Source organism: Nicotiana sylvestris, chromosome 11, assembly GCF_000393655.2.
Source record: "Nicotiana sylvestris chromosome 11, ASM39365v2, whole genome shotgun sequence".
Lineage (NCBI taxonomy): Eukaryota > Viridiplantae > Streptophyta > Magnoliopsida > Solanales > Solanaceae > Nicotiana > Nicotiana sylvestris.
Window position 1 is genome coordinate 28,981,896 of NC_091067.1, and position 13,108 is coordinate 28,995,003.

Genomic DNA, 13,108 nt, shown 5'->3' on the forward strand with positions numbered 1-13,108 from the left:
GGCTCTTGTGATCCGTAAATACATCCACATGGACCCCATAAAAATAATGCCGCCAAATCTTTAGCACAAACACCACTGCCGCAAGCTCTAAGTCATGGGTTGGATAGTTCTTTTCATGATTCTTGAGTTGTCTAGAAGCATAAGCTATAACCTTGCCGTGTTGTATTAACACACACCCAAGCCCGATCCTCGAAGCATCACAATTCACCACAAATCCTTCCGTACCTTTTGGCAGGGCTAATATTGGTGCTGTTGTCAACCTTGATTTCAATTCCTGGAAACTTCTTTCACAAGCATCGGACCATTGGAATTTAACTGCTTTCTGTGTCAATTTAGTCAATGGGAAGGGAAGAGTAGAAAACCCCTTCACAAATCTTCTGTAGTACCCAGCCAAACCTAAGAAACTACGAATCTCTGTTGGAGTGGTAGGCCTAGGCCAATTCCTCACTGCTATAATCTTTTGAGGATCAACCATAATTCCTTCCCCGGAAATGACATGACCCAAGAACGCGACAGATTCAAGCCAAAATTCACATTTTGAAAATTTTGCATACAATAGATGTTGTTGAAGAGTCTTTAGAACTGCCCTGAGATGGTCAGCATGGTCTTCCCGACTTCGGGAATACACAAGAATATCGTCAATGAACACAATCACAAAGGAGTGTAGAAAAGGCTTGAAGACTCAATTCATAAGATCCATGAAGGCTATCGGGGCATTTGTTAGCCCAAAAGACATCACCATAAATTCAAAGTGCCCATACCGAGTTCTGAAGGCTGTTTTTGGAATATCTTGCTCTCTTATCTTCAGTTGATGATACCCGGACCGCAAGTCAATATTTGAGAAACACGTAGCATCTTGCAATAGATCAAACAAGTCATCTATTCTTGGTAGAGGCTATTTGTTTTTGATTGTGACTTTGTTGAGTTGTCGGTAGTCAATACACATCCGTAACGACCCATCTTTCTTTCTTACAAACAAGATCGATGCGCCACTATGTACGACAATCAAGTTTGGCAAAGCATGAATAAAGCCAATCCATTCCCATTATCACATCGAAATCGACCATCCCCAATTCAACAAGATCGTCCATGGTATCCCTACCGCGTACCGTGACAACACAACCTCTATAAACTCGAGCAGCTGTAATAGACTCACCAACCGGAGTAGACACCGAAAATGGTTCATGAAGCTGATCTGGTTCTATCCCGAATTCCATTGCAACAAAAGGGGTAATATAGGAAAAAGTGGAACCGGGGTCAATAAGTGCATACACATCATGAGATTGGACAGTCAAAATACCTATAACAGCATCTGGAGAAACCTCTGTAGTCTGGTGACCACTCATAGCATAGAACCGGTTGGGTCCTCCCGAACTCTACGCACCACCCCTAGCTGCACCATGCCCCGCGGGTGCTAGGGTACCTCGAGCTAGAGAGGGGGCTGAAGATGTAGCAGCTGCTGGGCTGGCTGGCTATGTTGTGCCCCTACCTGCTCCCTGGCAAGATACACGACAATGCCTCTGAATATGACCCCTCATCCTACATCCATAACATACGGGCAACTTTATGTAGCAAATCCCTGAATACATCTTCCCGCACCTGGGGCACAGGGACCTCTGCTGCAGCTGGGATCTCTTTCCCGACCGACCCCGCTGTTGGGATACTTTATCGCCCTGACTGGGCCTAAAACAACTCCACTGCTGCTGGCTAGGCCCTGATGGCAGTGCACTGGCTGAAGACTGTACAACAGACTAGGATGGTCCTAATGATCTTCCCCAAAAAGCTGATCTTCTTCCACCTAGTGACTCACTCATGTTGCCCGTAGACCGGGTCTTCCTATTACCCTCTCTCTCCATCATGTTCTTCAACTTACGGTTCTCTGTGGCCTGAGCAAATGCTACCATCTTCCCATAATTCATATCAAAATTTAATGCAGCTATAAAAGCCTCATTAATAGTCAAAGAATTAAGGCCCTGAACAAACTGGCGCACCCTGGCCTCTATTATGGGCAACATATGAATGGAATACTTGGATAGGCGAGCAAACTCCATGTGGTACTCCCACACACTTCGGTTACCTTGCTTCAGATTTTCAAACTCTGTTGCATGGGCTGCCCTTGTCTCAGCGGGTAGGAAATGATCTATAAAGGCATCAGTAAACTCGCTCTACCTCGCCGGAGGGCGTCCCTCCTCACGGGAATCTTCCCACAACTCAAACCACGAATAAGCCACCCCTTTCAGACGGTAGGTAGCCAACTCTACTCCCTCTCTCTCTGTGGCACGTATAACCATGAGGGTCTTGTGCATCTCATTAATAAAATCCTGAGGGTCTTCTTTTGGATTAGCACCCGAAAACACTGGAGGGTCTCACTGGAGAAATTTGTTCACCCTGGAACTAGTAGAATCTCCTTGCTGGCTAGATGAACTCAGTGCAAAATTTGACCTCTAGGCCTGAGAGGTCACTAGCTGGGTCAACATCTTAATAGATCCCCTAAGATCCCCATCAGAAATACTAGAACCGGAAGCTGGGGCTGGAGGCGGAACAGAAGTATCAATGGGAGGGATAGTGGCACCCTCCGCATGTGTAGAAACTGGGGTAGTTTGCTCTAGAATAGGCGAATCAGGCAAGATGATAGCAGGGCGACTACCCTCACCCGCAGTATCATGCAGTGAATCATCAGCCACTCCTGAGGTGGCATTGGCTTCTTGGCCAATTCTCGCCTTCTTCTTAGGTGCCATTTACTGAAAGATAGAACAATGCACTAATTAGAGAGGGAACAGTTTCACCGCACGATCTAGAATATCAAAGAAGGGTGTTATTCCTAAATGCCCAAGTAGCCTCCAACTTATAGATGTGGTCGGCAACACACCGATAAGAAGGACTCTACTAGACACGGCTCCGAGACATCCTAGGACACTTCAAAACCTTAGGCTCTGATACCAAGTTTGTCACGCCCCAACCTCGGGAGGTACGACCAGCGTTCGGTCGAGTGAACCCAACTGAGCAAGCTTTATCCAACACTTCCTACCCAACTCAATATGAATAAGGAAACCATGCTTTCATTTATTTAGACAAGGAATGATAGTACATTCAACATTGTTAGTTCATTTTATATCACAACATTAAGTCGTAGTTAAGTTTTCAAGATTCCATACAATTACACTTTAGAGAAGCGAGAGTAAGAAGCGAGAGTTAGAATCACAACATCGTTCGTAGACCCCTCCAACACCTATACATAACCCATATCAACGTCTACGGAGCCTCTATGGATACAAAAGATAAGTTATGATAATGCCGACAACAAGGCTCCGGCTATACCTCAAAAGTGGAAATCTACAACAAAGATGTACAACATAACCCCTTGAAGGAGTAAGGGGGCTCACCAAGACTTCAAAAAGAGAGCACTCCGCTACGCGCGATCGGCATTGCCCGCTATGAAGCCACCTACATTCATTTAAAAATGTAGTTCCCCCAGCAAAAGGGACGTTAGTACCATGGAATAGTACTAGTATGTATAACTAAACACCTCTAGTTAGAAAGAACGTTCATATAAGAATAAGAAATTACAAGTATAACTCAAAACATTAAACGAACATCACATTATCAAATAAAAGAACCATACAACTTTCACATCTTTTTTCCATAGCTTTTAGTTAAGGGCATTTCACACTATTCATCATTTTTCACAATACCACCGCTATCTTGAGCGGGGTCCGATCTCAACCCGATCGGCTAGGTTGACTCATTTGAGACATATAATTCAATCACAATCTCATATTCTTCTTTTCCGAAATTCATTCACAATACCACTGCTTTCTTGAGCGGAGTCTGATCTCGGCCCGATCGGCTAGGCCGCCTTTCCAAGGCATTGTTCCCTTCGCATTTATCATTTCGTTTCATATACATCATTTCATAGGCACGTGGGGCCACAACGTATCACATTATTCTTGGCACTAGGCCGCATTTTTACATCGTTCCCAATTTCAATATTAGCTTTGCCATATAGGACAGTAGGTGTACACAAGGGCAATTTAAATTGTAAGCATAGATAAGACTTCCCGTAGGTGGCACAACAGTGCAATTTCAATCTAAATTTAAAGTCCAGGCATTTCAATACATAATTCATATCCTTGCCCTTTTCAAGTTATCAAGGTAGCGCATTGATCACGTTGAGACACATCTTTCACGCATATACGGTTACAACACCAATTCATATAAAATAGCAAGCAGAGCAAAAATTCAACTTTAATCTTACCATATTCACACAACTGTTAGTGAAGCTCAATTTTTAAAAGACGGGGTTTTAGCCATACATACCTCAACTGAGCTTTCCTTAATCCTATAACGTTCCGGAATGTTCGCACTTCAATCTATTTAAGAAATATAGCACAATTGAACCCATAATCAAGAAAAGATCATAATCTAAGCTCACTTGAGCATTTTATCAAGCATTGAGTGTTCATTAAGGTCTTATGGCCTTTTTTTATGGAAAATTACACTAGCCCTTTCCCCATCCCTCTCTATTTGTAATTTCCACATATCTTCTAAGAACACATGCATGCAATGTAGTCACCCTTATCCCTATGAATTACCTCATTAATGGCCTCTTCTAGCTATGTATAAAATTAAGAGCTAAGGTGATGAAGTCTTACCTCCTAGGATGAAGATTTGGGTGCCTCACTTGATTATCTTCAATGTTTTAGCAAGGAGTTGTGGATCAAGGTTGATGAAAGGAACCTCCCCTCTCTAAGACCCTGTTTCTCACTCTAAAAGTACCAGGGAATAGGCTCAAAATGAGCTATTGCATAGGATATAACGATAGGGGGTCGCGTTTAAAATTTAGAAATCTGGAGCCCCAACTCAGATCTGCGATCGCATATGCGATCACAAAATTGACATGCGGTCCGCAGAATGGACCGCAAAAATGCTCCCAAAAACCTAAACAAACTGTTTGGGTATGCGACAGAAATGCGGTCTGAATACCTGTTCTTCGGTCACATTATGCACCGCAGAACTGCCTTCACAAAAATTTCAACGGAATTATCCGATGACTATGCGGCCCCGCATACCGATTATGCGATCGCATAATTGGCCGCATAGTTGACCTCAAATTTACCAACACACTGACTAGTTCTGCAGCGACTACGCAGTCTGTATACCAATTATGCGACCGCAGAATTGCGCATTTTCTGGAAAACATAATTTCTTAACTTTTTAATGCACATATCAATCCAAAGGGTCGAATTTTATGAATTTCCAACACATGATCCTAACTTGGAACCACATGGCTCGGGTTTTTAAGTAGAAATTTCACGGGCCTTACACTTATGTTATGTATATGCGAAGGAATTGAAAGTGTAGAAAAAGTGATAATGACAAAAGTTGTTGAAAGTAGGAATACAGAAAGAAGAAGAAGAAAAGAAGAAAAGGTGTAGGTTCAAAAGATTAGAAAATGTAAGGTTCATTCAAAGGGTTTCCCCCCTTTATTTATAGAGAACATTGGTGCTTAGGCCGAGATAATTAACCGTCAAATACACAAGGATCGAAACTATAGGGACATAGGAAATGATGCAATGCATCGGGGAGACACGTAATGATGACGCGTGAGGCTGTGACGTCATTTTGAACCACACCAATAAGTGTGGCTCTCAAAACAACGTGTCACCATCTCGGCCGCGATTCTCACTACTCGACCTCCCTATCCGAATTTCTCAAACTATGACTAATGAAGTCCGCTCATTGAGGTCGATCAAAAGACGACCTCGATAAGCGGGGGGACTAACTATATGGGTCAAAATCCGATCGAGGAAATTCGACACAAAGAGGATATTATCGTGATATTTGTAACTTATCGTGGGCAATTTGGACGAGGTCGATCAGTGATCAACAGAACAAGCCGTTGAGTGGCTCATCAGGGCCGAGGTCGAGCAGCATGGACAGAAGTAATGACTAGTATATCTTTGGAACCTTCAAAGGGAATATTCTATTAAATATTCCTTCTGTTTTACCTTTTAGAGTTCTTTGGGAATATCCCATATAAATAGTAGGAGAGATAAGGCAAAATGCATATAATATTCCATTTGATAAGAACACTTTTGAAAAGTAAGATCTCTAGATAAAAAACAAATAGCAACTTTTTGAGAGAGAGTCGATCTTTATATTTCATCCATTGTCATTTCCACCAGATCCGAGAAAGTGCCCATATTCTCCCATTTTCTTGTCATTCATCATTTTCAGACGAATGAATCATTCACCTCATTCAATATTGGGTAAATCTTCCTCCTTACTTACATTTAGTGCCAATTATTATTATTTATTACTTATTATTATTCTCATTCCATTAATAACCGCAACATTTATTGTGTACTGCATAAAATCCACTTCGACATGGTCCCACGTTATACGCATAAACTGATTTTAGATCTAGGATTATTATCTTTAACTAGGATTAACCCCTTATCTTTTTATTTAATTAGTTTTAAAAAAAAGTTTTATACTTTTTTTGTCAAACAATGTAGACCATGTTATTTTTGGGAGCTCTAACTCTGTATTATGTGAAAAAATTTCTCATCTTATGAAAGGAGAATTCGAAATGAACATGATGAGAGAGCTAACTTTCTTTCTTGGATTACAATCAAGCAATCTCCCAAAGGGATTTTTATTATCCAAACCAAGTACACCAAGGAACTTATAAAAAAGTTTGGAATGGAGAATGCAAAGCCTGTTGGAACTCCAATGAATCCAACAACTATGCTTGAAGAGGACAAGAATGGAATAAGTGTGTATAAAACAATATATAAAGTAATGATCGGATATCTACTATATCTCACGGCTAGTCGTCCAGATATAATTTTCAGTATTTATAAGTGTGCAAGATTTCAGTCGGCTCCAAAGGAATCTCATCTGACTGCAGTTAAACGCATTATTAGATACCTCATTGGGACCACTAAATTAGGATTATGATATGCTCATTCCAACAATTTAGAATTAAAAAAAATTTCAGATACAAATTTTGCAGGTGATAGGACTGACAGAAAAAGTACTAGTGGCACATGCCAATTGCTGGGGAATGCTCTAATTTTCTGGCATAGTAAGAAACAAAATTGTGTTGCCTTGTCAACTACTGAAACATAGTATTTAGTTGTTGGAAGCTATTGTAACAAGTTCTAGGAATCATGCATCAACTTCTCGATTATGATTTTATCTCTCACTTCTACTCTTATTTTCTGTGATAATACAAGTGCTATATGTTTGTCAAAAAAATTGTATCATTCTATAACAAAATATATAGAAATTAAGCATCGTTTTATTTGTGATCATGTTGAAAAAGATGATATTTTGTTAGTTTTTATTAGTATTGAGTCCTAAATTGCTGATATTTTTACAAAACCTCTTTTGGAAGAAAGATTTTGTCTACTGCGTAAAAAGATTGGTATTACGTCTATTACGTAAAAAAATCTTCTGTATCTTTGTAAAATATTTTACTTCCTTTTTAATTTTCTTAATTGATGAATGTATTAATTTGATGTGAGTGTTATTATTACTCTTCCATTGGTGCCACCGAAGCAAATCCTTAGAAGTGTCACTTCAATTTAACCGATGCAACCCTTCAATTTTCCAAAAGCCTAGTTAATTACCCTCATCATCTCTCATTCCTTTTCTACCATGGATAAGAGAAATCTCTCATCCTCCACCTCCACAAGACAAAGCAGACGATTTCAAAAACCCAAAACCCTGACGAAACCATTGACCTTGAATCATCCCTTGATTCAGACCTCCTCAAAAACGATAATGAAAGCAGTGACTCATCGGAGGATCTCCTTATTAGCTTAAAAAAGGCACAGAAAAGACCTATGGAGCAAACCCCCAAAAGGCCTGCATGCAAGAAAGGGAAAGTGGAAAGCAAAACTGAACTTCTATGGACCAAGTGAGAAATCGAGGTTTGAGTCTTATAAGTCTAAATCTATAGTTTATGGACGCTCTATAAGTCTCTATCTTATGAAAAATATACATTGTGATGTAATTTCTATCTTTGATTTTCAACATCTTTCTCCTCTGTTTGATACTGTAGGAAATTCTGTGTATGAAGAACCTGTGAGGATGTTTTGTACAAATCTATTTGTTAATGACAAAGATGATTTGGAGTAAATGGTTCTAAGTACTCAGATTGTTCTTGTTTCCTATCAATTTGAGAAGAATTTTTCTGCCAAGTTTCATGGTTATGATGTTTATGTGCAAAACTCCTGGCCTAAAGACTTTGAAGTTTCTTAAGAAAAAGAAAAAACTTTTCTGTCTGAAAACCCGCCTGATATTGGTCCTAAAAGTCTTAAGTTTGAACATCGTATATTAACCTACATGATTGCTATTACTCTCCTTCCTAGGACTGGGTCTCTCAATACTTTGACAACTAGGGATATCTTTGTTCTTTACTGCCTTGTGAACAATAAAAGGCTTGAATGGTTTGTGTGAATTTGTCAATATATTCTTGAAAGTATCAGGGATATATCCTCTTCTGCTGCTTGTTTACCCTATGGCTTTCTCATCTCACATATTCTTGAGGTCATGAAGGTTGATTTGGCACATTTCTCCCCTAAGTACATTACAAGCACCTATGATAATATAACCTTTTCTATGATGGGTTACACCTTAAGTGATGATGAATGAGTCAAACGTGCCAAGGTTGAAAGTACTCCAATATGGGTAGAGCCAACCACTGAACCAATTGAGCCTCAATCGACCGTTACCAACAACCTACAACAGATTCAGCAAGGTCTAGATGGGGTAAAAATCATGCTTACTATAATGAAAGAACAGGTTGACAAGATCAGGGAAGTCACCAAAGAAACATGTACAGATGTGGCTAAGCTCATGATGGACATGGGAGCCACAAGGAGGCAATGAGTCGGGGCATTCAACTCCATGACGGAGAAGATGGACAAAATCACCAAAGAAGTTGAAACCTCATATGACTCCTTCTGCATCAAAGTGATCAATACCCTAAAATACTTGCTGGGGAGGAACTAAGGCAGTTGTATGTGTGTTTAAAACAATCTTTTTGCTCTTTGTTTGTTTTTGATTTGTTAATTACTTTTACTTTGGTTTGTAAGAACCATCACCATGTGCCTCTATTGAAGGCATAACATCTACTACCCTAACTACTATGTTCATTATCTACTCTATTATATCTGTTCTATCTGCACTTGCTTCTTTCTTTTTGATTGATGTCAAAGGGGAAGAAACGTGATGAGTAAAACAGTGCAACAACTCAAGGGGAGCAACACTTCAGTACATGGTAACAACTCAGGGGGAGCAGACATTTTCACTACAGTACAAGGCAACAACTCAAGGGGAGCAGACATTTAAGATATGAAAGGGAGGTGTACTCTGTTTACTCTTTTTGATTGTCATAATAAAAAATGAGGAGATTATTACACCTAAGTTTCAATCATGACAATAGTGCAAATCTAACTGTATCTATTTAATTGCAGGAAATTAAGAGGCAATACTAAATCAAAGGAAGTAAATATGTTAAAGATATCAAAAAGGAAACAAGATCAAATGCAATAAGGACAATGCAAAATTAAAGGATGTCAAGGCCATAAAAAAGGAAACAAGATCAAATGCAGTGATCAAGTGCAGTTGTTCTAGGAAGATAGTCCTTACTTCAAGGATTGATTTGGAATCTGGAGATTCTGAAGATTGATCGATCAAGTCAAGCCACAAATCACTCCATTGATTATGAATACGAAAAGGAAAGACATAAATGAATCTAGACCATCTCTTGAGCAGGATTCAGAGGCACCTTAGGTCAAAACTCTTAGAATATTTTGTGTCTCAATCAAGGGTCAATCTGCAACGGCTACTCAAGACTCTCGTATAAGAAGACATGCAGACTCAAGAATTTAATTACGCAACTTATCACTGCTTCCTATGTCTTCCTAATTCTTAGACAAATACTGTATTCCAAAGTTTACTAGTGTCTCAAAAGATATGAAGTGTTAGGAAACAAAACAAGAGTTGTGTCAAGTTTATAGAACATTGTTGCTGAAAATCGTTGGTGGTAAACGATACATAAAACCACTGCTACTGCAACCAACTATTGAAGATCTAAAAGAACACTTGTGACTCAAGGGAACTGGATGTAGGTACCACACCGGTACTGAACCTGTATAAAACTCATGTGTTCTCAGCTTTTAAATTCCTTGCAATTTATTTCCATTGTCAATCAAACCTGCTGATAAAGTGAAGTCGACAAATTCTCTTCTAAGTCGACCAAGTTTTTAAATTAGTTACAATTCAACTCCCCCTCTTGTACTTTCATGATCTTCCTATGTGTCCTTTTGTTACTTGTAATTTTAAAATAAAAGAATATTATAATACTTTTTCTATAACATAATTAAATTATCACTACTAAAGTTTCAGGACGGACAGATAGAAAGCCTCTACTCTTATTAAAAATCTCGATTTTGAGATTTGAGCGTAAAAGGTAGTGGTTCCTTCTTTAATAAGTCTCACACGTCGTGGGTGGAAAAAAAGAAGTAAATTATCTAATCAACTTGAAGTTCTAGCTCATTTGTTTGCTCTTATAATTTATGAGAACTAACACATAAATATGTACCGATAAATACTTATTTTAAAGTTAACAAAGTTCAACGGTTTCAAGCTCAAGGGTAACCAATCTATGGAGTATGACCCTTCAAAAAAATAATATTTAGACTTGTGCCGTCGTCCCCAATACCTTTTCTGCTGGTTCGTAAAATATATTTTTTATATGAACAATAAATTCATGATAAATCACTTAAGAGAAGAAATAAATTGTAATAACAAATGAAGAAATATATTATTTTTAGTTCAGATATCAATTTATTTCATAAATAACTCTATACCAGGTGCTAGAGGTATACATATTGTCGGGTTGTGTTATGGACAAGGTAGACCAAACCAAATGGATTGAGCTTAGAAATTGGTTACGCATGAGTCAGAGTATTAACCAGCCCAAAGAGAGGTTATTAGACTATAATTGCGACCCAGGTTGGGATAATTGGACAAGAGTTACTATAATTATCACTTTGTGCAAGTGTACGCTAATGCAAATTATGATTGGAAATTATCCCTCCACTATTTCTCTCAATGGCTCTATCCTCTCATCCCCTTTATTTCTGTTACTATTCTTAAATAAGTTGTTTTCTTTTGTAATTCCTTTGTTCTTAGTATTAATATATCAATATGTGATTTCTGTATTTGGTTGTGGATATTGGACCCATTACATTGGTGCTTTCATTGATTTGAACACCATGGATCTCTGATCTTCTACCATTGTCCACTATCACCTCAATGCCATACAGGATCTGATAATGGCTATGATGGACAATAACGCTAGTATGCTTCGACACCTTGACAACATGGAGCACATGATGTCTGCCTCCTCCAAGAAGATCCCTGGCACTCTAGAGCACTCGGATGTGGTAGTGTCTTTTGACGATAAGTGTGACTTAGAACACCTCTTGTTATTGCAGAATCAATGGCTGATTTTGATTTGGATAAAGGGCTCTCCAACCCTGTGGACAATCCCGAAGAAGAGGCTTATTTGCGAAGCTATGCCTACCAGATGTTTGCTGAAATACCCAACAGGGAACTTGACTTGGAAGTTAATGATTCAGTGAAGAATGATTCAATCATTACAGCCACCCAGGTGTTTGATGAATTGTTTCACGTAGTTTCTGCAGTTAAGTGTGCTTACAGTGATCTTGTCATGTTTGATAATCAACTTACACTGTCCGAGTTTTTGGCAAAAATCATCCTTAAAATATGACACAAAGTGAGATTACATCCTTGTCTTATCCCACTAAACAAAAATCATCCCTGTATTATTTAAAGTGTTGCGACAATCATTCCTCCATTAAATTTTATCACAAAACTAACAGCATCCACCAAAAGAACATGCCCATCATGTGAAATTTTCCAAGATTGCCCCAATTGTTTTTTCCAAGCATGTGATGGTCATCTTTTTCCAACTTTTGCACTGCTTTTTTACACACTATATGTTTTATAATTTGTTTTTCCATCTTTTTCTAACCTTTGGACATTATGTATTTGAATTTTTTTATTTTGGAAAAGTGAAATTAATTTTGATGAATTAAACTTTCATTACATACGCTCATAAGCAAATAATGAGTAGGTAAAAATAAGACAAATAACAGAAAAAAGAACAAATAATCAGGAAAAAATAATATCCATATACTACAATGGCATTGATTAATTAAAGATAAAACCATCAGTATTATATTAATACATAAATCAGAAATCAAAAGATACAAAAACCAACAACACGAATTAAAGACAAGAAAAGATTAGTATTTCTTCAATATAATGAGGCACAATTTTTCAACAATTGTCGCCTTGTTGAGATGACCGAAAGCTGTAACTTTGTTGGATAACCTGTGATGTACCTCTTCTAACCTAAAAGAACAAGTGAAAGAACAAGTTAAACGCAAAATATGACTCTTTATATTTGTAAAGTGAAATGAAAATAACTTAAATAAATTTTTACCGGTAGCTTTTCAACATTATGAGAGCTTGATGCTCCCTCGGTCATAATGGAGTCCAAACTACAAAGGTAGTCCGATTGGTGGATTTCAACAGTATTTAAGGAAGAAGTGCAAGTTCTACTGTTGTGGCCAGGTCTGCTACATTTCTTACAATCAAATGATTTTTATCTCTTTTCTAATTTCGTCCTACTAGCTCCTAGCTGATCTTCTTCTTTCCTTCTTAATTGTTGTTTCCTCTCTTCTTCTTCATCAAGTAAGAAGGTGGCAATGATGAAGAATTTTGTTGGAGTATGCAGAAATGATCCACCATGGTGTACTTCAATTGTGAAAAGTGAGGCTTCATAGATAGGATCGACACATAAATATGGATATATAAAGCCAACAAAGAAATATTAAAATAGCAGACTTCTATATCAAATAAAAAAGTTAGTACAACTTTGCAAAATCTGTAGTATTTTCATAATTTGTTGTGAAAATTATTATGCATATAATTCTAAATTATCACTAACAGATACAAAATATTCAATAAAAAAACTTAAAAGGCCTTGAATATCAACAAT

The 13,108-nt window shown here is 38.1% G+C and overlaps 2 protein-coding genes across 2 annotated transcripts in view; one reads left to right on the top strand and one right to left on the bottom strand.

The window, feature by feature from the left end:
• The window catches only part of LOC104229215 (protein CHLOROPLAST IMPORT APPARATUS 2-like), a 58,169-nt gene extending 48,027 nt beyond the window's left edge, over positions 1-10,142 (top strand). The window contains exon 4 of the transcript XR_011403858.1: positions 9,231-10,142. The gene's annotated coding sequence lies outside the window, so the exon portion shown is untranslated. The remainder of the gene's footprint in view (positions 1-9,230) is intronic.
• On the bottom strand, positions 993-1,346 carry LOC138880870 (uncharacterized). The gene has a single exon (XM_070161051.1). It carries the CDS (start codon positions 1,344-1,346, stop codon positions 993-995), a length of 354 nt encoding a protein of 117 aa, XP_070017152.1.
• Positions 10,143-13,108: the final 2,966 nt, after the last annotated feature.

Bases quoted from the DNA above. Each gene is read 5' to 3' on its own strand.
- LOC138880870 (XM_070161051.1), bottom strand. From the start codon at position 1,346: ATGAGTGGTCACCAGACTACAGAGGTTTCTCCAGATGCTGTTATAGGT.